General features: G+C 42.2%; 1 protein-coding gene across 4 annotated transcripts; it reads right to left on the reverse strand.

Annotated features, from left to right (window-relative positions):
* On the reverse strand, positions 1–27808 carry pcnx2 (pecanex 2). 4 transcript variants are annotated; one of them, XR_016489472.1, is made up of 34 exons: positions 27360–27808; positions 25401–25612; positions 23381–23498; positions 23200–23236; positions 21665–22810; positions 21374–21512; positions 21094–21236; positions 20108–20186; positions 19834–19969; positions 19078–19220; positions 18822–18975; positions 18501–18533; positions 17693–17864; positions 17449–17559; positions 17239–17330; positions 16980–17089; positions 16759–16867; positions 16526–16618; positions 15980–16130; positions 15577–15718; positions 13519–13673; positions 13108–13216; positions 12784–12913; positions 11810–11868; positions 11422–11637; positions 10887–11140; positions 10121–10354; positions 9786–9889; positions 6958–7102; positions 4660–4890; positions 2203–2477; positions 1621–1796; positions 869–1302; positions 1–595 (listed from the first exon to the last, which is right to left on the reverse strand). XR_016489472.1 is itself a non-coding variant. In XM_036956106.2 (34 exons), exons 1-34 carry the CDS (start codon positions 27510–27512, stop codon positions 425–427), a joined length of 6189 nt encoding a protein of 2062 aa, XP_036812001.2. In that variant the 5' UTR covers positions 27513–27808; the 3' UTR covers positions 1–424. The 4 variants fall into 4 exon arrangements, 2 of the variants coding, with proteins under 2 accessions (XP_036812001.2, XP_036812000.2); XM_036956106.2 differs by having other exon boundaries at positions 13519–13696; XM_036956105.2 differs by having other exon boundaries at positions 13519–13696; positions 21094–21254.
* Positions 27809–27829: the final 21 nt, after the last annotated feature.

Below are 27829 nucleotides of genomic sequence, written 5' to 3' on the forward strand. Positions count from 1 at the left end.
TTTGTTTCAAGCACCTTTTTGTTAGGTTTTTTATTGGTAAACTGAGCACATTGTGAAAAATGAACATCAGTCCATGGAAAGTGCCCATATCTCATGCACCAGATATATCCTTAAAGTGATCTGTGATTATTGTTCACATTTACTCCACAGTATGACATGAATCCAGTGATCCAGCGACACCCTGAACACGACTGAACCTTTGAATGTGTTTAATTTGTTAAGTGTTTATGAGTTTAGTACACTATTGACACACCACATAATTCACAACCCTTTAGACAACCCTTCCGGTGTAGGATCATGAACGGTGCAAGAGTTGTCTTTCTTACAAAAAAGTTTATTTTGTCACTCGAGCAACAGGCATTGTTGTTTACATTCAGAACACTGGGGCTGAACATGCTGCGGAGTGAGGTAGGTGTTGGTGGTCTCAGATAGTCTTTAGCTCTGGAAGTTCGTGGGTTTCAGAAGTTGTTGTGTCCTCCTGGCTCTTATCTGCGACCTGTGTGCAGCCTTTGTCACTTGAAGGCTTGTTGTCTTTCGCACCATTGGGAGTGTTGGAGTAGGATGCATCTATACTCTCGTAGGGCTCTGATGTCCACTGGGAGCAACATAGAAAAGATAGAAAATTCTTAATTCATTCAGAATTATTTCAATACAATCTGAAATCTGATGCATTGTACCAACTAAAAAGCTAATTTAGTTTCATTTGAATTTGACTTATTTAAAGGTTCTGACACATCTGATAAGTGTCCTCCAACTGTTGACATTAAATGCTAACATAGGTAACCACAACATAGTTAAACGTTAATATAGTCTCTTGAATTAAGCTTAATAAATGCTACTAAATATGTTATCGGGCTGTAGCTTCTACCTGTGTGGCTCGGCTAGTGGACCGGCAGGAGGGCCCACCCATGGCGATGTTGACGCTGCTGGACGACTGCGTGTCCGTGGTGTTGCCCCCCTCGGCCGCCGACAAGCCGGAAATGACCAGACCACTGGAGAAGCTCCTCTTGCCGAACAGCAGGCTGAGGGTGGAGCTGGAGGAGGACACCTGGCTTGAACGGTGGTGGGCTGCAGCCTGGAGCTGGGAGCTCAGTTGGCCCCCGGCCGTGGAGAGCCGCGGCACCTGGGAGAAGATGGAGGCGATGGAGGTGTTGAAGGACAGCTGGCTATTGGAGAGGCGCTGCACCAGGCCGTTGGCAGAAGCTGACACCTGCTGGCTGTCCAGGATGGGCCCTGACTGGCTGGTGACTGGAGGCCGCTGACTCTGGGGCTGCACTGAGCGGCTCCGGTACTCTCTCCTGGCTGGATGGATACACATAAAGACAAGAAGACACAGTCAGTGTCAGAACCTAACATGGCAGAACCCTGAACATGGCTGTCAGAACCTAACATGGCAGAACCCTGAACATGGCTGTCAGAACCTAACATGGCAGAACCCTGAACATAGCTGTGCAAGACACATCAATGTACTCTACTTAGATGTGTAATGCTTTCATGGTAAGGAAACCAATATGTAAATTAGTAACTTGGGTGAACCATCCCTTTAAACGTATCATATATTGCATTTGTTGAGCATACGTAGCATACGTTCTCCAGTAGAGAAAATCTGGTGAGCCAAACCTGCAGCGTGCTGCCTATTGGCGTGAGAGGTCCTGTTGGGCCTGGCCTGGTAAAGACTCAGGCTCTGGGAGGTGATGGAGTTTGGGTTGTGGCTCAGAGAAGAGGAGCCCCCTGCACAGTCCACATCCTCCATGTTCCCACCACTGTTACAACTGGTCAGGTTATCCTTCCGCACCCTGCAACACAACACACACACACAGTAGCCCTATGTTACCTTTATATGCCGTCCGACAGCTCTATTAAAATGTTGTTTAACTCAAGGGCAATGAATCTGGATTGATAATGTCAATCGAAAGCATGGACCTATAAAAAGCTTACACAGTGCAGCTGTGCCTCCACCCAATAAACACTCTAAACATAAAAGTTCCATTAGCCTAACAGAAGATGCTAATGGTCAGTTATTTCAATCTCTCTGGATGCAGCCAAACATGTCGCAGCACTTTAGCCCTATAGGGTTTGGAAAGAGTGGTGCTATCACAGCAGAAAAGTCCCTGATTGGATTCCATCCATAGGGGAGCAGAGCTCTAGCAGACTGGCTGATAAACGATACCCTTCTGTTTCCCCTTGGCAGCCAGCACTCACCGCAGCCACTTGGAGAAGAGCCAGGTCCTGATGCTGTCCAGGCTGAGAGGGCCGCCCCAGATGCTCCTCAGCTGCTTGTGGGTGCCCATGTAGGAGGTGGTGAGGGGGGACACGTACATGGGGTAGCCCAGTGGCTGGTCGCACGACGAGTTGATCATGTTTCGCAGGGCCTGCTTGGAGTTCTGGATGCTGCCTCGCTCTGGGTTGCGGTTGCGCAAGAACACCAGCTCCTGCTGCTGGCCGGCCCACAGACCCCTTACACACTCCTTATTGATCTAGAAGAGAGGAGAGGATGAAGATTATTACTGATATCTGAATTCACATGACACTCCAAATCCATACTTCTTTGATTTAAATCACAATTTTTATCAACTACGATACTATGATTAAATCATGACTTCAATCTACTGGCGATGGCAGAGAGAGGGATCAGGGTGGTACTATTGACACCTGAAAACACATCACACACCATGTCCAATTCCCCATTTCTTTACTCTGATTAAATCACAATTTTAATCAATTGGATATGGCAGATCCATTTGGATAACGTTTCTTTACTTCATTAACCAAACCAACAACTCGTCTACCCCACACTGCTCACTCTAAACTCTATTAATATACAGTGCCTTATGAAAATATTCACAGCACTTGACCTTTTCTATATTTTGTGTTTCAGACTGAATTTAAAATGGATTAAATTTAGGTTTTTGTCACTGGCACACAATACCCCATAATGTCAAAGTTGAATTATGTTTTTACAAATGAATTAAAAATGAAAAGCTGAAATGTCTTAGGTTAATAAGTATTCAACCCCTTTGTTATGGCAAGCCTGAATATGTTCAGGAGTAAGCATTTGCCTAACAAGTTACATAATAAGTTGCATGGACTCACTCTGTGTTCAATAATAGTTTAACATGATCTCTGTACCCCACTTATACAATTATCTGTAAGGTCCCTCAGTCGAGCAGTAAATTTCAAATACAGATTCCACCACAAAGACCAGGGAGGTTTTTAAGGGCACTTACTGGTAGATGGGTAATAATAGAAAAAGTAGACATTTAATATCCCTTTGAGCATGGTGAAGTTATTAATTACACTTTGGATGGTGTATCAATACACCCAGTCACAACAAAGGTACAGACAGGACTCAGATGCCAGAGAGAAAAGAAACCGTTCAGGGATTTCACCATGAGGCCAATGGTGACTTTAAAACAGTTAGAGTTGAATGGCTGTGATAGGAGAACACTGAAGATGGATCAACAACATTGTAGTTAATCCACAATACTAACCAAATTGACAGAGTGAAAAGAAGGAAGCCTGTACAAAATACACAAATTCCAAAACATGCATCCTGTTTGCAACAAGGCACTAAAGTAATACTGCAAAAAATTTGGCAAAGCAATTTCCTTTTGTCTTGAATACAAAGTGTTATGTTTTTGCCAAATCCAATACAACACATTACTGAGTACCACTTTCCATATTTTCAAGCATAGTGGTAGCTGCATCATGTTATGTGTATGCTTGAAATCATTAAGGACTGAGGAGTTTTTTAGGATAAAAAAGCTTTCCACCAGACACTGGGAGATTAATTCACCTTTCAGCAGGACAATAACCAAAAACACAAGGCCAAATCTACACTGGAGTTGCTTACCAAGAAGAGTGAATGTTCCTGAGTGGCCGAGTTACAGTTTTGACTTAAATCTGCTTGAAAGCCTATGTCAAGACCTGAAAATGGTTGTCTAGCAATGATTATCAACCAATCAACCAGGTGTGGAAAGCTATTAGAGCCATACCCAGAAAGGCTCACAAGTGTATTTGCTGTCAAAGGTGATTCTAACATGTATTGACTGAGGGGGTTGAATACTTATCTAATCAAGATATACTAGTATTTTTTTCTTCTTTAAAAAATAAAAAAAATAATGTAATACATATTTTATAATTTTTCTAAAACTTTGACATTAAAGTATTTTGGGTAGATTGTTGACAAGAAGTTACAATTAAATACATTTGAATCCCACTTTGTAACACCATAAAATGTGGAAAAAGTCAAGGGGTGTGAATACTTTTTGAAGGCACATCAGTGTAACTTCATCTCATGTTCCAGACAGCTTCACACAGCTTGAATAGACAGCAATGCTGAATCATTCCAGTTTGAACTATAATACCATAGGCATTTCTATAGATCTGAAAGGACTGGATAGATGTAAGCAATATTGTAATAGCTTCATCTTGCCTATTGATTGGTAGAAAAACTGCCATATTGCTTACTTTATACACTCCTCACTGATCTACAGAAGTGGCTACAGAATAGGGGCTTGGAATTCATCATGAGTTCAGCACAACTGTTCATTCCAATCTGGGGTGAAGTTTTTTAACCATTGGTGGGGAAAATGCAAAACTAACCCAAGATCAGTGTCTAGGGGCATCTACACCCTACACCATTCATCCCACACCCACCTTAATGACCTTGAAGCTGAGGTGGCGTTTGTAGAGCATGATGATCTTGTACTCGTCCGTGCCGTCATCCACCATGTGTCTCAGTGTGAGAAGAGTGTCCCGGCTGGACAGAACCGCCTTCCTCCAGGCTGGGTCGCTTTCATGGCAGATCACCAGACTGGTCTTGTAGTTACTAATGGCCTCGTACAAGATGGCTGGCTCCTCGGTCTCCTCCAGACATGTGAAGTGGTCCTGAGAACAACCAAGGAACAGAGCAGTAAGTAGAACCGCCATAAGTAAAAGCTTTATTTCAGGGATTTACTGAACCACTTAAAGGACAGGATTCAATTAACAGAGCATTGTCGAAAACTTTTATAGCGCAATTTGCACTGGAGCCGACATCCGCTGCTTTTACCCGTGAATTGCTCCTTTTAAAGGCAATTTCTCTTGACATTTGCGGGAATCACATTCACAGTAAACGCTGCAGATGTCAGCTCAAGGGTAAATAACCTTTAAAAGCAAAGTGCAGTCAGTGCACTTATCGACAATGCGCTTTTGATTGCATCCTGGCCTAAATAAATCAATCTTTGCAGCTCTACTGTAAAGTGCCTTCAGAAAGTATTCACAACCCTAGACTTTTTCCACATTTTGTTGTGTTACAAAGTGGGATATAAATGGATTTAATGTTTTTGTCAAGAATATACACAAAATATTCTATAATGTTAAAGTGGAAGAAAATTCAAACATTTGTATAAAAAAATATATATCTGAAAAATGAATTAGATATATAAGTATTCAACCCCCTGAGTCAATAGAGTGGCGCAGTGGTCTAAGACACTGCATCTCAATGCAAGAGGCATCAATGCAGTACCTGGTTTCGAATCCAGGCTGCATCACATCTGGCTGTGATAGGGTGGCACACAATTGGCCCAGCGTCGTCCGGGGTAGGCCGTCATTGTAAATAAGAATTTGTTCTTTACTGACTTGCCTGGTTAAATATATATATATATATATTTTAATAGACGTTAGAATTACCTTTGGCAGGGATTACAGCTGCGAGTAAGTCTCTAAGAGCTTTCCACACATGGATTGGGCAACATTTGCCCATTATTATTTTCTAAATTCTTCAATCTTTGTCATATTGGTTGTTGATCATTGCTAGACAACCATGTTCAGGTCTTAGATTTTCAAGTAGATTTAAGTAAAAACTAACATTTACTGTCTTCTTGGTAAGAAACTCCAGTGTAGATTTGGTGCTTAGCGCCATTCCGTCTTTTTTATCCTGAAAAACTCCCCAGTCTTTAACGATTACCAGAATACCCATAACATGATGCAGCCACACTATGCTTGAAAAAAAAGGTACTCAGTAATACTGTATGTTGTACTAGATTTGCCAAAAACATAACAGTTTGTATTTAGGACAAACAGGATGCATGTTTTGGAATATTTTTATTCTGTACAGGCTTCCTTCTTTACATTTGGGTTAGTATTGTGGAGTAACTACAATGTTGTTGATCAATCCTCAGTGTTCTCCTATCGCAGCCATTAAACTCTAACAATTTTCTATTCACTCATCATGAAATCCCTGAGCGGTTTCCTTCCTCTCTGGCAACTGAGTTAGGGAGGACGCCTGTATCTTTGTAGTGACTGGGTGTATTGATTCACCATCCAAAGTGTAATTAATAACTTCACCATGCTCAAAGGGATATATAAATATATATTTTTTAATAATCTACAAATAGGTACCCTTCTTTGCGAGGTATTGGAAAATCTCTTTGGTCTTTGTGGTTGAATCTGTGTTTGAAATTCACTGCTCAACTGAGGGACCTTACAGACCATTGTATGTGTGGGGTCCAGAGATGAGGTAGTCATTAAAAAAAAATCCTGTTTAACACTATTAGTGCACACAGTCCATGCAACTTATTATGTGCCTTGCTAAGCACATTTTTACTCCTGAACATATTTAGGCTTGCCATAACAAAGGAGTTGAATACTTATTGACTCGAGACATTTACGCTTTTCATTTTTAATTAATTTGTAGACATTTGTAAAAACATAATTCCATGTTGACATTATGGGGTATTATGTGTAGGCCATTTAATCCATTTTAAATTCAGTTTAACTCAACATTTAGAAAAAGTAAAGGGGTGTGAATACTTTCTCAAGGCACTGTACAGCAAGATACCATGGTTAATAGATACATGTACAGAATGCACAGGAAGAGTTTAAGGTTAAATGTACAGTCATCTACACATTCTACTTCAATAAGGGAACAAGAGAGCAAATGTTATTGTCTTCAAGATAGGCTATTGTGAATACCTGATGGAGCTTGAGACTCATCCTCACACCTGGGGCCACCACTTTCTGCAGCAGATCCATATCCGTGAACACCCACTCATCTTTAGTGGCGATACGGAAGTCTCCTTTGAACAGAGTGTTGAACCCATACAAGAAGGACTCCAAACTGAGTTAGAGAGACAGAGAAAGGGAGCATTGTCTTTTTTAATCACATTACAGCAAACACATTACAACAAACAGAGGGTTAGAGTTTAAAGAGACTTGCGTACCACTGTGATACTACAGTGTATTTGTACAGTTGAAGTTGGAAGTTTACATACACTTAGGTTGGAGTCATTAAAACTCGTTTTTCAACAACTCTACAATTTTCTTGGTAACAAACTATAGGTTTGGCAAGTCGGTTAGGACATCTACTTTGTGCATGACACAAGTCATTTTTCCAACAATTGTCATTTTTCCAATTTATTATTTCACTTATAATTCACTGTATCACAATTCCAGTGAGTCAGAAGTTTACGTACGCTAAGTTGACTGCCTTTAAACAGCTTGGAAAATTCCAGAAAATGATGTCATGGCTTTAGAAGCTTCTGATAGGCTAATGGACATAATTTGAGTCAATTGGAGGTGTACCTGTGTATGTATTTCAAGGCCTACCTTCAAACTCAGTGCCTCATTGCTTGACATCATGGGAAAATCAAAAGAAATCATCCAAGACCTCAGAAAAATAATTGTAGGCCTCCACAAGTCTGATTCATCCTTGGGAGCAATTTCCAAATGCCTGAAGGTACCACGTTCATCTGTACAAACAATAGTACGCAAGCACCATGGAACAACTCAGCCGTCATACCGCTCAGGAAGGAGACGCGTTCTGTCTCCTAGAGATGAACGTACTTTGGTGCGAAAAGTGCAAATCAATCCCAGAACAACAGCTAAGAACCTTGTGAAGACGCTGGAGAAAACAGGTACAAAAGTATCTATATCAAGGTATTGGAGTGGCCATTACAAAGCTCTGACCTCAGTCCTATAGAAAATTTGTGGGCAGAACTGAAAAAGCGTGGGCGAGCAAGAAGGCCTACAAACCTGACTCGGTTACATCAGCTCTGTCAGGAGGAATGGGCCAAAATTCACCCAACTTATTGTGGAAGGCTACCCAAAACGTTTGACCCAAGTTAAACAATTTAAAGGCAATGCTACCAAATACTAATTGAGTGTATGTAAACTTCTGACCCACTGGGAATTTGATGAAAAAAATAAAAGCTGAAATAAATCATTCTCTTCTATTATTCTGACATTTCACATTCTTAAAATAAAGCGGTGATCCTAACTGACCTAAGACAGGGAATTTTTACAAGGATGAAATGTCAAGAATTGTGAAAAACTGAGTTTATATGTATTTGGCAAAGGTGTACAGTGCCTTGCGAAAGTATTCGCCCCCCTTGAACTTTGCGACCTTTTGCCACATTTATTCAGCCCCCTTAAGTTAATACTTTGTAGCGCCATCTTTTGCTGCGATTACAGCTGTAAGTCGCTTGGGGTATGGCTCTATCAGTTTTGCACATCGAGAGACTGAATTTTTTTCCCATTCCTCCTTGCAAAACAGCTCGAGCTCAGTGAGGTTGGATGGAGAGCATTTGTGAACAGCAGTTTTCAGTTCTTTCCACAGATTCTCGATTGGATTCAGGTCTGGACTTTGACTTGGCCATTCTAACACCTGGATATGTTTATTTTTGAACCATTCCATTGTAGATTTTGCTTTATGTTTTGGATCATTGTCTTGTTGGAAGACAAATCTCCGTCCCAGTCGCAGGTCTTTTGCAGACTCTATCAGGTTTTCTTCCAGAATGGTCCTGTATTTGGCTCCATCCATCTTCCCATCAATTTGACCCATCAATTTCCATAAAGGCCAGATTTGTGCAATATACGACTGATTGTTGTCCTATGGACAGAGTCTCCCACCTCAGCTGTAGATTTCTGCAGTTCATCCAGAGTGATCATGGGCCTCTTGGTTGCATCTCTGATCAGTATTCTCCTTGTATGAGCTGAAAGTTTAGAGGGACGGCTAGGTCTTGGTAGATTTGCAGTGGTCTGATACTCCTTCCATTTCAATATTATCGCTTGCACAGTGCTCCTTGGGATGTTTAAAGCTTGGGAAATATTTTTGTATCCAAATCCGGCTTTAAACTGGTAACTTCACAACAGTATCTCGGACCTGCCTGGTGTGTTCCTTGTTCTTCATTATGCTCTCTGCGCTTTTAACTATCACAGTGCAGGTGCATTTATACGGAGACTTGATTACACACAGGTGGGTTGTATTTATCATCATTAGTCATTTAGGTCAACATTGGATCATTCAGAGATCCTCACTGAACTTCTGAAGAGAGTTTGCTGCACTGAAAGTAAAGGGGCTGAATAATTTTGCACGCCCAATTTTTCAGTTTTTGATTTGTTAAAAAAGTTTGAAATATCCAATAAATGTCGTTCCACTTTATGATTGTGTCCCACTTGTTGATTCTTCACAAAAAAATAGTTTTATATCTTTATGTTTGAAGTCGAATACTTTCGCAAGGCACTGTATGTAAACTTCTGACTTTTGTCAATTGTAATTTACCGAGGTCCCTCTTTGTGGCACCTGACCACACGAGAGCCATAGCTGCCCCCTTTTGGAATCTCAATGGAACTACAGCTTAGTGTAGATTGATGTGTTTTTACCGTCCATGAGTAGAGGCTGAATCTCAATGGAACTACAGCTTAGTGTAGATTGATGTGTTTTTACCGTCCATGCCTGGAGGGTAATAAATCCCATATTTAACACGAAAGGAATGAATGTTTGACAGCTATGGAAGGTTTACCTGTTGGACATGTTGTGAGATGCAGTCCCCAAGGATCTCCTGCCCAGCACAGACAAGGCATAGCACAGAGTGACCAGAGGGGAGTCCTCGTCACAGTCCACAGGCTGGCAAAGCACAAAGGTCAAAGGTTCTCATTGTTCACATCCACTGAAATGACCAGCAGCAAGGAAACCAAACTGTACAACATGGGGTCATACTGCATGTCATAATAAGGCCCTGAAGTTTTTCTTGACCACATGACCTGATCAGGAAAAATGATCTAGACTAGGGCCTGGAGTTTTTCCTGACTACGTGCATGATTGTACTGTTCATTGCAATATCACATCTCTACTTACCTCCTCCATTTTGTTGGCACAGTACTGGATCCACTCCAGATAGACGTTGCAGAAGCTGGCCCTGGTGACGCCCTGGAGGCAGTGGACGTAGTCCTCGTCTATCTTAACGCTGAACACGGCCGGGTCTCTCTCTATGTGGTGCCACTTGGTGTAGGACACCAGAGCCTCCGTGATAGAGGAATCCTTGATCCACGTCTGTAGCTTCAGGGAGTGGATCAGGTAGTAGATTATGCTCTAGAGGTGAAACAAGAGGGAATAATAACAGAAGATTGATGATTTTATGGTCTACTCCCTTTTGCCTGCATAAGACCAAGCTCAGACTTACTATGGGATGAAATGTATTTAACTGCTTATGAAATAAAACCGGTAATGAATTACAAAGATGCTGAAAGTAAAAAAAAAATATATATATAATTGAGCAATAAGGCCTGAGGGGGAGTGGCATATAGTCAATAACCCACAACTAAGGGCTGTTCATATCCACGACGCAACACAGGCCATTAGCCGTGGTATATTGGCGATATACCACAAACCCCTGAGGTGCCTTATTGCTATTATAATCTGGTTACCAACCTAATTAGAACTGTAAACAAGTCATTTGTGTCATACCCGTGGTATACGTTGTGACATACTACGGCTTTCAGCCAATCAACATTCAGGGCTCAAACCACCCAGTTTAAAATACTGCTTAGATCATAGGTTCAATTCAAATTCAAAAAACGTTATTGTCTGTTACATTTCCATAAGAAGTAAAAAGGTCTACAACCTTCAGATAGTAGGTGATGAGCAGTTTGCGCAGGTCGTACACCTGCAGCATGATGGCAGCATTGTTCTCGCTGATGCTGTAGCCCTCCAGCAGGTACTTGGTGGTGGTGACCTCCCAGGCCAGCCATCGCAGGTTAAAGGCCGCGTTGCAGGACAAAACGTGGGGCAGGTGGCCCGGCTCACAGCAGCAACAGGCATCATCCTCCTCCACCCCCTCAGTGATGGCCTCTACCTCCCTCTGCTGGCAGTATGTACCTGGGGAGGAGGAGAAGGAGCACAGACCATCATGTTAATGGTGATATCTGTGGTCGAGATGTAAGGTTTAGGATTATTAGAAAACAATTTCAGATAAAATTGGAATAACTTCAGAATGAAATGAAACATATCAAACATGTAACATTCAACACAGTGAAGATATTTCCCATATCAGTAGTGTTATCAGAGAAACAGAGTATCTATGTGTATATAGATGTATATGGTTCTGGGTGTGGTATAGTGCTCCTCACTGTGTTGCTGTATATTAGTCAGTATCTGACCTCTGAACTCCAGGCCTCGGAGCTGGAAGGTGACCAGGCCATTGCCGATCTCGATGAGGTGAACAAAGGCGTTGAGGTAGTCAGAGGCCAGGATGAAGCAGTCTCCAGAGCTGTAGTTTCCCCAGCGGCCCAGCATCAGGTCACCACACAGAGAGTGCTGCAGAGAGCGCGTCAGATACTCATAGAAGATGGAGTTCAGGTTGTTGTCGTCGCATCCTGGGGGAATAAAGGCTTATGTAAAATACACTGATTGACATGACCAACAAACCAACGTATTAACCATGAGAAGATCCTTGTAGAGTTGAGAAGTTCTAATTCAGATGATTATTTTAACATTAATTAGGGGAAAAAACATGTTGATATTTATTCAATAAACTCAATAGGTTACCTGTCTCTTTATCAACCTGAGATACCAGTCTGCTATTAGAGTTGTCAATGCGTTTGGTGCTGCAAAATGGTACAAAACCATAGATTAGGGAGACAGTACATTCATTGAAATAAGCTAAACATGGTCTAATTCTGGTTTATTTTTAGGACATTTTCTGTGTTAAATTAATTACATATATCCTCATCAATAACTCAGTGACTGGAGTAATGTTAGAGACGGAAAAGGAAGCGAGACATCTCACTCAATCCTTTTTTCTGGTTCATATACAGTCAATGAACTAAGCAGACCAGACCTAGTTGCTATCACAATGGGAGAGACATCCCTTAAGCAGACCAGAACTGTGACCATTCTTTTCAGTGGTAAACGTCCTGAGTAAGACTGCTTTTATCCATCATCTTTAGTGGTCTCTATACTCTGCTTGTATACCCCTAGACTAGAACACTTAGCTCAGGGTCCTTGCTATCCAGAATCCTTGGGACGTCCCTACCCCCTTGAAGTTTAAATTTTAAATGGTTAAGGTAAGGGTTAAGGTTAGGGTAAGTGTAGTGGTTAGGGTAAAAGGATCCCAAGGATCCAGGATAGCATTAAAACTTGGCTCAGTCAGCTGAGTGCATGACATCATCTCTGAGAAAGAAATGTCCCTATATGGATGTCAACAGGGGCTCTAGGAGGCCATATAATTCACCACTTGCATATTTTCTGAGCACATTGATAAAAACAGATGAAACAGAGGTGAGTGACTAACAATGAACTTTCACCAGATGAAAAATTATTGACAGCGACCTAACTCAATGGTTTGGTCATAGACTCAAATTGAGTCGGACGTCCCTTGTCACCTTCTTTATTCATAATGGACTTTCCCATGTCCCATCTCTAAGGCTGAATGCCCTGGGGTGCGGCCGACACACTGTGGTGCTTTAAGGTGTGCATGCATATTTCATGGTGCTTTATCTCATGCGGTGAAAAGCCATTACTTGTAGTTCCTCTCCCAGAACTTGACGGGCCGTGGGTAGGAGGTGACGAAGATGGCACTGCCCAGGAAGGGGCTGAGAGGAGTGTAGAACAGAGTCGTCACAAACGTTTGCAGCAGCAACATGGCTGAATCTGAGCTGCATCATGAAGGAGAACCACCACAACAACGGAAAATCCACCAGGTATCAATTCAATTGGAAACAACAGGTTTACCATACTCACATATCTTCTGTCAAATTCACAGTTACATTACAGTTTCAGTCAGAGCAACGTCAAAACATATGCGGAAGCTTGTGTAGTTCCTACACGTGAAAACCAAAGGATACGAGGCACAGCGAAGGGCTGAGCGAATGCGTGGAAGGCGCTGCCCCATGCAATCTGCCACGGTGCGATATAGACCATGATGAAGTGGAGCTTGTGAAGCAGATCACTGAGCTGTCGAGGAACAAAGACCTGCTGTGAGTCACTGACAGACAGCAAAGCCAGTTATTTTTAGACCAGATCCTAAAAATAAATCCAATATAATCAAAAGTAGAAAGGCCACTCTACATACAGAGCAGCTGGCAGGTGTTTGCTGCTTCATATAGACCCAGAAGAAAACTGTATGTTTGTTAATCAACTGTAGGGAGGTTGGGGACCGCACTCATAGTGAGTTGTATTCCTTTCCTATCTTATTGTAGTGAGACGTCTGTCATTGGGAGTGTGTGTACCAGTCTCCGGTCACGTCGCAGACTGACCTTGTGGAAGACAATGGACATGATAAAGAAGTCCAGCAGAAAGGTCTCTGAGGCCCTGCTGCAGTCGAACTCGAAGAAGACGATAGTGAAGATGAGAGTGACGAACTGGAAGCTGGGATTGCAAAAGGAGGCGCGGAGGAGCTTCATCCCAGCAACTGTCATCAACAAGACATCACAGCTGGAGCGAGACACAGAGACCTGAGCGACTCAGGTGTACAGGCGTGACACAGCGGAGCAAAGCAGAGGGGTGACATTGAGTGGGAGGGGAGCAGGGGAGACAAATGCACCAATACTAGCGAATATTGTGTATACATCACACTTTCTTCCCTAGCAAGGGAATTGACATGCAAAGTGACTGTTGTCATGATGACCAGGTTCAGATGATGACATCAAAGTGACTGACTGTCTACTAGTTAGTACATGTACATAATTCAGACTGGGTTGAAAGTGATATTTATGTGGTTGATTAAGGTGCTAATGGTTTTGTTCCACCTCCAAGAAGCACAGAAGGGAGTGGTGGAGACTTTATAAACCTATGAAGAACTGTGTTTCTGGATAAGGTTTCCCCAGCTGCTACATGTAACTGCCAAAATAAAGGAAACATCATAAAGTGTCTGAATAGAGTGTTGGGCCACCAGAACAACTTCAATGCACTTCGGCATAGATTCTACAAGTGTCTGGAACTATATTGCAGGGATACGCCACCATTCTTCCATGAGAAATACCATAACCAGCTTTTTTGTTGATGGTGCTGGAAAATGCTGTCTCAGGCGCAGCTCCAGAATCTCCTATAAGTGTTCAATTGGGTTAAAATCTGGTGATTTAGACAGCCACAGCATATGGTTTCAATCATTTTCATGCTCATCAAACCATTCAGTGACCACTCGTGCCCTGTGGATGCAGGCATTATCTTCCTATGGTGGCATAACCACAGTAGCCAAAATAATACCTGTGGAAAGAAGTGGAGGACGCTCAACCAACCGACGTCAGTCGAGGTGCAACCAATATTTTTTTTTATCATAGAAAAGGAAAAGGCGCAACACTCGCTCACCATTACATTTTTATGTTTTATTTAAGCAAGGTTAAAAATTTCATGTTTCGGCCTTCATCAGAATAATCCTGATGATTATTCAGATGAAGGCTAAAACGTTCATCTTTTAACCTTGCTTAAATAAAACATAAAAATGTAATGGTGAGCGAGTGTTGCGCCTTTTCCTTTTGATTCCTAAAATAATGGCCCGCCTAGCATTTTATACATCATGGGATATTAATTGCTTAATTAACTCATTGCTTAATTAACAACACCTGTGTGGAAGCACCTCATTTTAATATACTTTGTAATGCTCATTTACTCAAGTGTTTCCGTTATTTTGGCAGTTACCTGTACATTAAGATTTATGTTGACATCTTAAGGTAATTACGTAAGCTAGACAGAGGCAAGTTTAAAGTATTTCATAATGTCTACCTACAAAGAGATTAACTTGACATTCCAAACTGAATGTTATACAGACTGAAAATGGTTCTTAGAAGACCTGGGTCAAATACATACACAGGTTGGCATTTATTGAGATGACTCATGTACTGAAGGCAGCTCTGCAGATTGTGGTTGTGCTAGCTAGTGACCAAAGTCATAAAATCTGATTTTAAACTTAACCCTAACCTGAATCACACTGCTAACCCTAATGTATAACCCTAACCTTAAATTATGACCAAAAAGCACATTTTTGTTTTCATTAATTTTTATGATATCGACAATTTTGACTTTGCAGTTGGCCTATCTAGTGGAAACCGATCAGTTCTGCTTCCAGGGCAAGCAAGACTCATGACAATAAACGTCAACCTGCAATACATAAGTCCAGTACTTGGCATGTGCTTGATTTAGTTAGCTTGGTACAATGGAACCACTGGAATAGTTCCAAAAGTACAAACCCTAAATTACACCAAGCGCACATCAAATACTTTCAAATACTTTGGCATTTGACCCAGGTCTGGGTCTTGGTTCAGGGAAAGGAGGGAGTATGTGTTTTTTATTAAAATCTTTAGGAGAAAGGTACTTACTGGATGCCTAGCTTCTTACGGTGACTGAGTGAGAATCCATCATTGGTGAGCGCACTCAGAATGATGGCTGGGTAAACCACGTATTTCTCAAAACACAGCAGGCCCACGTACAGACGCTCAAACCACATCAACTGAGCATCATCTGGAAAATGAAATCAACTTTAATCACCACACACAAGAGCTGTTTCTTACTTTTGCAGTACTTGACAAATCCGTATAGATGAAAGCACAGGAGATAGGTCTTCCCCAACTAACTGAACCCACACGTGTATAGAACTATAGGCTATTAAATGTAGTCTTTCATCAAATTTGTACCAGAGAGTCAGATGCAAAAGGTCTATAGTAGGAAAAACTGCATTGTGTCAGAATTTTTTTTTTGTTTATCAATAAAGGCAGGACTGACCTCTGGGCTCAAACTGGGAGTACTCATTGCTCTTTAGCACTGGGTGAGAGATCCAGAGCCAAGGGTGGTGCTTCCGTAACTGGGGTACGAGATAGTGGGTGACAAAGCCCACTGTCCCTGCCAGCGCATACAGTACTATGGTCACAAAGGGCTGTGGAGAGAAAAGAAGAGAAAAGGAGAGAGAGAGAGAGAGAGAGAGAGAGAGAGAGAGAGAGAGAGAGGAAGAGAGAGAGAAATATATATATAGAGAGAAAGGGATATAGCGGGAGGGAGAGAGAAAAGGGGATAGAGAGGGAGAGATGGATAAAAAGGGATATAAAGGGAGAGAGATGGAGAGAGATGGAGAGAAAGGGATATAAAGGGAGAGAGATGGAGAGAAAGGAGAGAGAGCGAGATGGAGAGAAAAGGGGGTTGACTGAATACTGAACCGATCAGATAACATTTACACCACAGTAATTATTTACTGATGAGACAACATTGCTTTATGACACAAACAACATTTATGACACATCGTTTATGGATAGTGTTTGGATGTAGGTTACCCACCTTTAGGGACAGGAAGACAGTGCTTGAAGTAATAGCAAAAGTTAAAATGTAGGCAATGGAGCAGACCACAAGATCCGAAAGAAGAATCTCCTTCTGCAAATGCAAAAGCAAATCATACAATATCACAATTGCGGAATATAATAATGTGTTAAAGTCAAACTTTTGTCCTGAAACAAAAACAGAGGACAGCAGTTGAGTGGAGGTGGAGAAAACAATGCAAGTCTCTGACTTACCACTGAATTCATGAGCTTCTCTGGAAGAGGATCCTTGATGTCTTCTGAGTCTTCACCCTCTTCCTCACTGTCCACAAGAGTGGGCATCAGTTTGGACTTGATCAGAGACCTGTATGTGCACAAAACAAATAGGAGAATATCTTAGCCTTAGCACTAACAACTCTCATACAGTCAGCATGTTAGCAGGCATAACAATAGGAGCAGAAAAGCAGGCGGCTTACATCAGCACAGTCGGATCACTGCTCTGCCCACTCAGATGATAGGAGAGAACCACCAGCAAGCCACAGAACCCAGAGAACAAGGCTGGGGTATGCTGTTCATCCCAGGGCTCCTTTAGAACAGAATAGAAATATTGATTATTGTACCATTTCATGCTCGACTAAACTGCCTCTGCAGCAACAAACTGTTCCATCGCAGTGCAAAACATATCCTTCATGTAATCATACACACATCTTTACTCAATAATGAATTCATTCCTACCTTCAGAGCTCCAAAACAGAAACCGTACAGCAAAGACAATGCTGTCAGACTACGGAATATGCTGTACACTGCTGAGTGGAGTCCAGTTGCAGCTGACAAAGGAAGTGGAAACACAGGAATCAGGTTAAGGGTTAAGTTTATGGTGGTACAGTATGCATTCAGTTCATAATTATGAAGGTCAAGCGAAACAGAAAAGAGAGTGCTACTCACCTGTTCCACCAAAGAAATGAATGTCTATTTGTTCGAGCAGGTAAATCATAAAGGTGTTGATTTGTGGGAACAGGCCAACGAGAAATGTGATAGGAAAGCAGTAAGTGATGCCTGTCGAATATAGAACAGACAGGACTTTAAAACTATACGTTTTTTAGAATGTCAAAATAAAACATAATCTAAAATTGTTTAATGGAATTGACTGAAAAAAGGTACAAGAAATGATTTATGGTACGTGACTTACCCACTAAAATGTCTCTCAGGAATTTGAGAGCATCTGCTAATACTATGGTGATGCCATATACAGTGGACACAGGCAGGTCCTTCCTTCTTAACATCTGTTCCAGAATCCAAATAAGGCCACAGAAAATACAGAAATAAGCAGCCCGGCTGTAGGCAACAATCTGATTGTGTCCCTGGAAAACATCAAGAGGGGAGTGAAATGAAGCAGAGAAAGCCTTGAACAATCTAGTTTGGAAAAAATGTAAATACTAAACAACCAGTGAAAATGTAAAGGTAATTGCCTAAATAAAGGAAACACCAACATAAAGTGTCTCAATAGAGCGTTTGGCCAACAGAACAGCTTCAATGAATCTACAGGTGTCTCGAACTCTGTTGGATGGATGCGACACCATTCTTCAGCGAGAAATTCCATAATTTTATGTTTTGTTGATGGTGGTGAAAAAAAAACAGTCTCAGGCACCGCTCCAGAATCTCCCATAAGTGTTCAATTGGGTTGAGATCTGGTGGCTTACATCGTTTTCATGCTCATCAAACCATTCAGTGGCCACTCGTGTCCTGTGGATGGGGGCGTTGTCATCCTATGGGGGCATAGCCACAGTAGCTAAAATAATGGCCTGCCCAGCATTTTTCTACATGGCCCTAAGCATGAAGGGATGTTAATGGCTTAATTCACTCAGGAACCACACCTGTGTGGAAGCAACTGCTTTCAATATACTTCGTATCCCTCATTTAATCAAGTGTTTCCATTATTTTGGCAGTTACTTGTATCTTCACAGTATGCCTTTAGAATATGTTCCATACAGACTCACATGTGTCGGCGAGGCTGCATCAGGTTGGACACTCTGTAATACAAACAATTTGTTCAAAGTGTTATTAACGTGATTAACTGATATACAGTCAATGACTGACAGAGAAATGCGTTTCCATCAGCAATGTGTCCGATAAAAAGTACTTAGCTAAAGCTTAATTCCATTGTTACAGTGGAGTATGTGGTGGAGCATTGAAAATGGCACAGTATTATCACAGATCTGGTATCCTATCACTGATCTGAATTATGTCAACACAGATCAGCAACAGTTGTACGGTTGATTAAGCCTTATCCTTTGTTACAAAATAGATACCTTCCTTACCTTTAACAATGAGTACTGGCAGCTAGCTATGACCACGCAGAACTGGAAAACCCAGATGTCTTTGAAGCAGCCATGGTTGAGCAGGATGAATCCCAGGAAGGCCACCAGGAAGGCCAGCAACACAACTGCTATGTTCTCCACCACATCCTGGTTCCTGAGGAGAGAGAGCAAAGGTCAAAGTCGAGTCTCTGTTAACTAGTTGATCAATCGCTGAGAAATGGAAAAGGAAAGATAGAATGGGAGCTTTTTCTCTTACCTGTCCAATAGCGCCAACAAGGCGAGCCGGTCATACAAGATGTTTACCCACTTCCCAGGAAAAAGCTTGAGCTTGTAGTACAGCTTACGAGAAGGCTTTTCCTGTGTGGAGGTCTCTGATGATTCATCAATCGAGTCCTCCTCCTGTCAGAGGTGGAATGCAGGTTGTAGTGTAAAATAAATCTCAATATCACTTTAATTGAACCCTTAGTCATAAGGGTTACATTACACTGACATAATAGATGTCTTAAACCGTCATGACTGTTAGTTTCAACTCATAACAACTGACTACACGCTGTCATGACACAGATAATGTTTAGATCAGTTAAGTAATAATCATCAGTACATTTCACCCAGTGTATTTCCTGTGTGTGTTTGTGTGTGGTGTGTGTGTGTTATGAACCATACATTGTGAATTTAGCGCTGAGAGGAACGATGTGCTATGTGATGTCCGAGCCAGGCAGGCAGTTTCTGTTCTGCTCACAGAGTCACTATAGTTTGAGTAATGGCCAGCACTCTGATTTGCAGTGCTGAGTCGGAGCACCGCTTGGCCTTGGTTGCCTGCGTCCACTATCTGGGATGGATAGGGGTTTATGGGTGGAGTGGAAGGGAGAGGAGAGAGGAGATGAAAGAGTGGAGGGGCGGGGTGTAGTGACTTGGAAGATTTTGGGTGAGGGAAGGAGGGGAGGAATGGGTGGTGGGGGAAAAGGGATGGGGGAAAGGGGTTGAGGTGGGGGGGGGGGGGGGGTGTAGTCACCTGGAAGATTTCAGGGTGAGTTCTCCGAGGTCGAAGCCTGTGTGAAGGGATGATGCGGCGCTGGAAGGGGCAGTCTGTATGTCCACCCGCCAGCCCGTCCTGGCACTCCGAGTTGGAGGAAGTTGACAGGAGATCACTGGGTACACGACAAGGTTCACATGTAAAAGCCCATGACGTTTTAAAAACAACTAAAATTAAACATTGTCAAATATAAATAGAACACAACAAAAACTTCATACAAATATTACATATGAAATAATTGAGGTTATAGTACCACATGTTGCCTGTGATAAGTTCAGCTCCGAGGGGTAGGTTTAGGGCTCTCTCAGCATACAGTTTACGAGGTCTGTCTCCTGGAATAGAGAGCAGACAGAACCTCACATTTAAAACACCTACCTGATATGACGTAAGTGTTATACATACAGTATGTTATACAATAGTTGGGCAATAATAGCACAGACAATTCACCCTTGGTTACTGTTGCAACCTCTGCCAACATTTTCCCGGGAAGCCCAATTTCCCATTGAACCACTGCCCGAAATCCGCTCACAATGATCTCAAACTGTGTTTCTAATAAACAAATCCACTCACAATATTCTAAAACTGTGTTTCTAATAGACAATTAAATTAAAAACAGACTACCCCTTGCTAATCAGGAAACTCTTGGTTATGTTGTGGTGGACTGTCATTACAATTGCTTCACGGGAACCTGGTAAAATTAAGTTTGTAGTGTAGCTTGCCACTGACTGGCTCTGAATTCACTGTCAGCAAGCAGTCAAAGCTATAACCACTTTTGGAGCTAACTAGTGCTCTCAAATCATTTCCTGATGTTGACAGCAGACGGGAGTTAGCTAGCTAACATACATTTTGAGAAAAACAGGTTATATTAAGTGGCTAGCTAGTGTTAGCAACTTTTGGTGGTCAATGTGACTTAGAGCTAGCTAACCAGCTGAACTAAACAAAAGTATAATTTCACATTTAAAAAAATACTACAACAAGCTTTGCATTTCAAGAATCACAGTAGCAAGATACTATTCAATTATTTAGCCATTTAAACATTTATTTCAGTTTTCAAGCGATTTAAACAGATGCTTCTCCGATGTATCGACAGTTGATATCCATTGAAGTGCTGCGATTGGTTGGCCAAAATTCTAGGGCGGAGATTATCGAAGGGTCAGTTCACTACGACATTATCCAGGGTTTGTAACCAGTTTGTAGACTTCAGTGAATTGATGCCACACAATAATATTTTGCACTTACTGTGGACTGTATGAAAAGTATAGGCGTCCTCCTTGTTGGTGGCCTCTGGTCTGCATATGACCTGGAGCATCGAGCTCTCTGACTGAGATGTTTGGGAGGGCAGGGAGTCGTAGTCTGGGTCTTTATCCCGGTCTGTCTGGGGACTGAGAGTAGAGGACAAACTATACAACGATTATATAAAAAAATGCATTCATTTACAATAAAGATCAGATCAAATAACAAAATAAAGTAAATTGTGATGATGACCTTTTATATCTAAGAGACATTTGAAAAGGTTTACCTGTCTGGAGACACAATGGGGATCCGTGTTTCGGGGATGGTGTGGAGGGTGCCTGTTGTGGCCAGAGTATTGGGAGGGTTTGGCCGCTCCTGCTGGCTCTCTGTCTCTGTGTTATCCTCAATTTTTGCAGTGACATCCTCTGCAAAAGCAACACTCGTTTTCAATTTTACCAATAAAGAATGAGTAAAACACAGCTATTTGCACAACAGAGACAATAACTTATCTCCTAAAGTCTTACCTGTCTACATGTATATAATTATTATCTGACAACCTACATATGCCTGGACTCACCTTCCTCCATGGCTCTGTCCTCCTCATGTGTCACCTCCTCTGGTGGGTTTTCAATGCCATTGGCTCCCCTGGTGCTGTTGATGGACTCCAGCAGCGACACAAACTCCACAAAGTTGGACTCGTTGGGGATCTGGCCCTCCTTGGCCTCCAGGTCTGACTTGGATGAGGTCATGGTGGTCTGTTTATTCTGTGATCTGTCAGCAATGAGGACTGCATCCTTCCCGCTGTCCATGCTCAGGCCTCGCACGTGTGTCCTGCCCCCTGGGCCGTACTTCCTGAACATAGACGGGATTCGCAGGAAGCCATCTGCATCCACATTGAGGTCCGGAGGGTCGTTCTCGTCAGGGTGGGAGTGGACATCGATGCCAGAGGAGCTGTTGTCGGCTGTGGTCAACTGGGGGCTGGGGTGTTCCAGGTCTGCCTCGTTGTACTCTAAGTCCCGGCAGTCCAGAGCGGCAGAGTCAGCGCTCATCAACTCTTTGGTGATCTGGCCATCTGGGCTTGGGGTCTGCAGCTCAGCAGAGTCAGCCTCAGATAAGGGTTCCCCTTCACTCTCTGCACCACTCCGTTCATCATCCTCAGGTGAGTCAAAGGTGATAACTGGGATTTTGATGAGGCAGTCGCCAGCAGCCCCTCCATGGGGGTCGATGCCCATCTGTGCCTGGGCAGACTCCAGGATGCTCTGTTTGACTGACTCCTCCAGCTCCGCAGCCGTCTGGGCATCACAGCTCATGGTGATGATGATCTTGACCATGTCGTTCTCATCCAGGCGGGCTGATGGGCCAGAGTTGTCCACAAAGACAACAGCAATCTCATCTGAGCAGTATGTCTCCTCTGGCTGGTCATTCTGAGGAGGAGGTGGGAGGGGGTCATCACGCTCCTGAATGACCTCTAGAGAGTTGTTGTTGGGGTCCTGTTGGAGCTGTTTCTCCTGCTTTGTCTCGTCTGTGCTTTCTTCATCACTCCCCTTGGAAGAGGGCAGTCCCTCATCAGCAATCTCCCTATCAGCCACATGCTTCTGCTCCCCCAGCAGGAGAGGGGCAGCCTGGTCAGGGTTGGGGCTAGACAGGTCCTCTGGGGAGAGCTCTTGCTCAGGCTGTAGGCTCACTCTGGGTTGTTTCTCCTTGGGGATACTGTCACTCTGGGCTGCAACAGATACATTAATGTTACAAAGAGCATATTGACCGGAATTTAGAATGGCTCATAAATGAAAAAATAAGAAAAAACATCTCAGTCTTTACAATTTCTGCTCTTAACTAACAATAAAGAATATAGATCTTCTCAGCAACACTTTGCAAATCCAACATTATGTGAGAATATTTATTGGAAGCTGACAACATGCTTATCTGAGCATATTTGAAGCAATAATGTGCTGGGCTAGCATAATGAGTAGTATTATCATTTTATCACTACATCCACACAATGCATTCCAGGAAGAGCATGTTATTCTCACAGTGAGATTTGTAAATAGAAAACCCATTTCCCACTATAGGGGGGAATCAGACCAGTGTTAAAATTATAGGAGAGTACAGTACCTTCAGTATTCTTTAAGTCTTCTGATTTTGGGCACTCCTGTAAGGGCAAGAAATATGGATGATGATGAAGGGGGGGGGGGCAGTGCTCATTCACATCTTAGCTTTAACTCAAAAATGTCTATTCCATAATATAATATAGTAGTAGAATGGAGCTCGAGGGTAGTTATAATAGTACACTAACCACACCAATCAACCCAGGGTCCGTTTCTGTCTGTTTCACTGTAACCTGGATGACTGGACTCGGCCTGTTTCTCGTCAACATTGTCATGGCAACACTGTCAGGAACCGTGCTGCTTTTCCTATTTGGAAAGATGTAGAGTATGTGGCCATCTGTGGTAGTTCATTTATCAAAGGATGACATCATGTTTTTCAAGACAAAAGCACTACCCATAAGAGACATTCTATTGTGCATTTGGAAAGTACTCAGACCCCTTGAATTTTTCCACATTTTGTTGCGTTACAGCCTTATTCTAAAATGTATTGAACTGTTTTTTTCCCTCATCAATCTACAAAGCAAAAACTATTTTTTTTTGTAAATGTATATTTCAAAAAACAACTCAAATATCACATTTAAGTATTCAGACCCTTTACTCAGTACTTTGTTGAAGCACCTTTGGCAGCGATTACAGACTTGAGTCATCTTGCGTATGACGCTACAAGCTTGGCACACCAGAATTTGGGGAGTTTCTCCCATTCTTCTCTACAGATCCTCTCAAGCTCTGTCAGGTTGGATGGGGAGCATCGCTGCACAGCTAATTTCAAGTCTCTCCAGAGATGTTCGATAAGGTTCAAGTCCAAGATCTTGCTGGGCCACTCAAGGACATTCAGAGACTTGTCCCGAAACTACTCCTGCGTTGTCTTGGCTGTGTGCTTAGGGTTGTTGTCCTGTTGGAAGGTGAACTTTCACCTCAGTCTGAGGTCCTGAGCACTCTGGAGCAAGTTTTCATCAAGGATAGGTCTTTGCTCCGTTCATCTTTGCTCCGATGCTGACTAGTCTCTCAGTCCCTGCCGCTGAAAACCTTCCCCACAGCATGATGATGGTACCACCACCATGCTTCACCGTTGGGAAGGTGCCAGGTTTCCTCCAGACATGACGCTTGGCATTCAGGCCAAAGAGTTCAATCTTGATTTCATCAGACCAGAGAATCTTGTTTCTCATGGTCTGAGAGTCCATTAGGTGCCTTTTGGCAAACTCCAAGCGGGCTGTCATGTGCCTTTACTGAGGCGTGGCTTCCGTAAGGCCACTCTACCATAAAGGCCTGATTGGGGGAGTGCTGCAGAGAGGGTTGTCCTTCTGGAAGGTTCACTCATCTCCACAGAGGAACTCTGGATCTCAGTCAGTGACCATCCGGTTCTTGGTCACATCCCTGACCAAGGACCTTCTCCCCGATTGCAGTTTGGCCGGACGGCCAGCTCTAGGAAGTGTCTTGGTGGTTCCAAACTTCTTCCATTTAAGAATGACGGAGGCCACTGTGTTCTTGTGGACCTTCAATGCTGCAGAAATGTTTGGTACCCTTCCCCAGATCTGTGCCTCGACACAATCCTGTCTCGGAACTCTACAGACAATTCCTTCAACCTCATGGCTTGGTTTTTGCTCCGACACTCATTGTCAACTGTGGGACCTTATATAGACAGGTGTGTGCCTTTCCAAATCATGTCCAATCAATTGAATTTACCACAGGTGGAATCCAATCAAGTTGTAGAGACATCTCAAGGATGATCAATGGAAACAGGATGCACCTGAGCTCAATTTTGTGTCACATAGCAAGGAGTCTGAATACTTATGTAAATATGGTATTTCTGTTTTTTATTTTTAATATATTTGCAAAAAATTCTAAAAACCTGTTTTCACTTCGTCACTATGGCGTATCGTGTGTAGATTGATGTGGAAAAACATAATTTAATCAAATTTAGAACAAAGCTGTAATGTAACAAAATGTGTCAAGGGGTCTGAATACTTTAATTTTACTAGGCAAGTCAGTTAAGAACAAATTCTTATTTTCAATGACGGCCTAGGAACAGTGGGTTAACTGCCTGTTCAGGGGCAGAACGACAGATACCTTGTCAGCTCGGGGATTTGAACTTGCAACCTTTCGATTACTAGTCCAATGCTCTAACCACTAGGCTACCCTGCCACCCTGAATGGACTGTATACTTTGGATTATATTTATTATACATTTTGTTTTTATAAACAGGCTCACCTTAATTTAGCTGCAAGACATGAATCTGACGCGTTGCTTTTATTGCTTTTATTCTCTGCACCTTGGATGACATCAGAGAGACTGCTTGGGGGCACAACGTCACCTTTATCAAACATCACATGAAGGCGATAGTTGACCATCTTTATCGTGATGAAGAAGATGGTGACTGAGGTGCAGTATATACTAAGTGCCATGGTGGTGGGCGGAAGAGCCTGAGGATAGAACACACAAACTCCCTCAATATCTCAAAACACATATCCTGACAATAAAATAATATTCCAATAAAAAATGACAATCTTCTTCATCACATAGTGCATCCCAACCTTTCCTCAATAATATGATAACTAGTCTCAAATTAAGTCTGAAGCACAACGCCAAAGCAGCTATTTGGGGCTGCAATATTATGCTCAAACAGCCAAGAGCGACACTGAAAGAAAAACTATTGTCTGAGGATGATCTGAATGAAAAGTCAATGCTCCGACCATATAATGTAGTCATGTGGCCCCTCAGCTACATACTGAGATGAGTGAGTCATCAGAGGAATCAACCAACCTGTCAATAGAAACAAATATGTGCAATAGCCATGGTGTTCATTATGTTGAAACACAGGTATGCTATAGGCCTACATGAAATTATGAACAGTAAAACTGTGGGCTTGTGACTTGCTCTGATCTATAATTCAGAGGAACTGTCAGCCTAAGGGATGTCATATGTTTTGTGTTTAGCTCCTTGTCATCAAACCCTGAGGACCAAGCCCAAAAAATTCAGAATCACACAATAACATTGTATTCAATTTGTATTTTATTTAACCTTTATTTAACTAGGCAAGTCAATTAAGAACAAATTATCATTTAAAATTACAGCCTATTTTATTGTCAAGTAATATATCAACCAAAAACAATTAATTGACAAGAGCTATTTCTATATTATTTGTATAAAAACATATATCGATATCTATTTTCTGAGAAATCAAGCGTATGGAAATTCAGGCCCTTATGAAGTGACACAATATCACATTCTGTGGTATAGGGAATAAAATAAGAACTTGAAATAGAGGACAAAACTAATCTCCTTGAAATGGGTTAGTGGTGGGACAATATTACACCATTACATAAGAATGACAGTCCTTCATCACTTTAGCATCTGCACAAATAATCAGAAGGCTTTTGGTCTTCAGAGTAGCTCATACTGTATGTCGTTTGACCTTTTTTTATCAAGTTATTTATAGATAAACTCTGAAACAAGCGTTATGGGTTTTTTCTTAAATTAATATTAAATGAAACTCCCTTTATTTAACCAGACAATAGGTCATATTCTGAAACATAGTAGGCCTATTCTGTACAAGAAATAGCATAGAATTCTTGAAATTAAAATACATTCAATTCCATTACGATAGAAATAAAGTGACACATTAAAGAGACCACAACCACAACATTTGGTGCCGGAATGTATTTTTTATAGGCTATCTTGACCAAATTAAACCAAACCCAAACAGCATCATTAATGACGTAGGACTACTAGCCACTAAAATAAATTGATCAAATGCAGGTGAGTGCGTGCTGTAGGCTATACTATCACATCCAAAAGGGAGAGAAGGTGAGGTGTGCTGCCGTTTGTCTTTGTGAACGCTGTGTAGGCTACCTACAGTCAGCGTTACAATGCCTGGACTTTTCTGCTTTTTCATCACTGTGGCAGCCATGCGTTCCATCACTGTGCTACATACTAGCCAACGGCATGCAGAGAAAAATGCGACCATTCCATTTTCTGCCAATACAATTAATAAATAGGCGGAAATGTTTCAGTGCTGAGGATAAAACATATCACTGTAAATAAAAGATTAGAACGGAATGTTGCTCCAAGAGAACCGTGTTTGTCAATGAAAAGGGCGCTTAGTGATGCGGCGCACTAAACCTTATAAACCAACACAAGATCTGGGCCTTCGATTGAATTTATACTCACCAAATGTAGTGATAGTGGCAACATAAGAAGGAACATCCACAAATAGAGGTGACAGGAGTTATTGAATGTGTTCTGGTCCGGGTCATGGTACCAACCTCCTGTCAATGATGCCCAAACCCCCTGACGCAGAGTCTGTACCAGTTGCGAGCCCATCCTCCTCAACTGCAATAGATTCGTATCACGATGGTCAAATTCATATGTAGCCCAATATACTACGTTGTTACCATGTTGAAACTATAGCCCTACTGGCTCTATCAAGCTATCATTCGCAATTTACTCGCCGCATCATTTCATCCAAATGTCAGATCTCACATGGTGCGGACAGCTCTCTCTCATCCTCTCTTCTTCTCTACCTCCGTCCGTCTACATGAATTATGCACATAAACCCTGGATTGCTGATGCTATGTATTGTCTATTGTGTGGCTTTGAAGCCACCGGTCGGCCATATTGGCTCGCCCCGGTAGGCGCGG

This window comes from Oncorhynchus mykiss, chromosome 20, assembly GCF_057628025.1.
Source record: "Oncorhynchus mykiss isolate SJ-2025 chromosome 20, ASM5762802v1, whole genome shotgun sequence".
In the NCBI taxonomy this organism is placed as follows: Eukaryota; Metazoa; Chordata; class Actinopteri; order Salmoniformes; family Salmonidae; genus Oncorhynchus; species Oncorhynchus mykiss.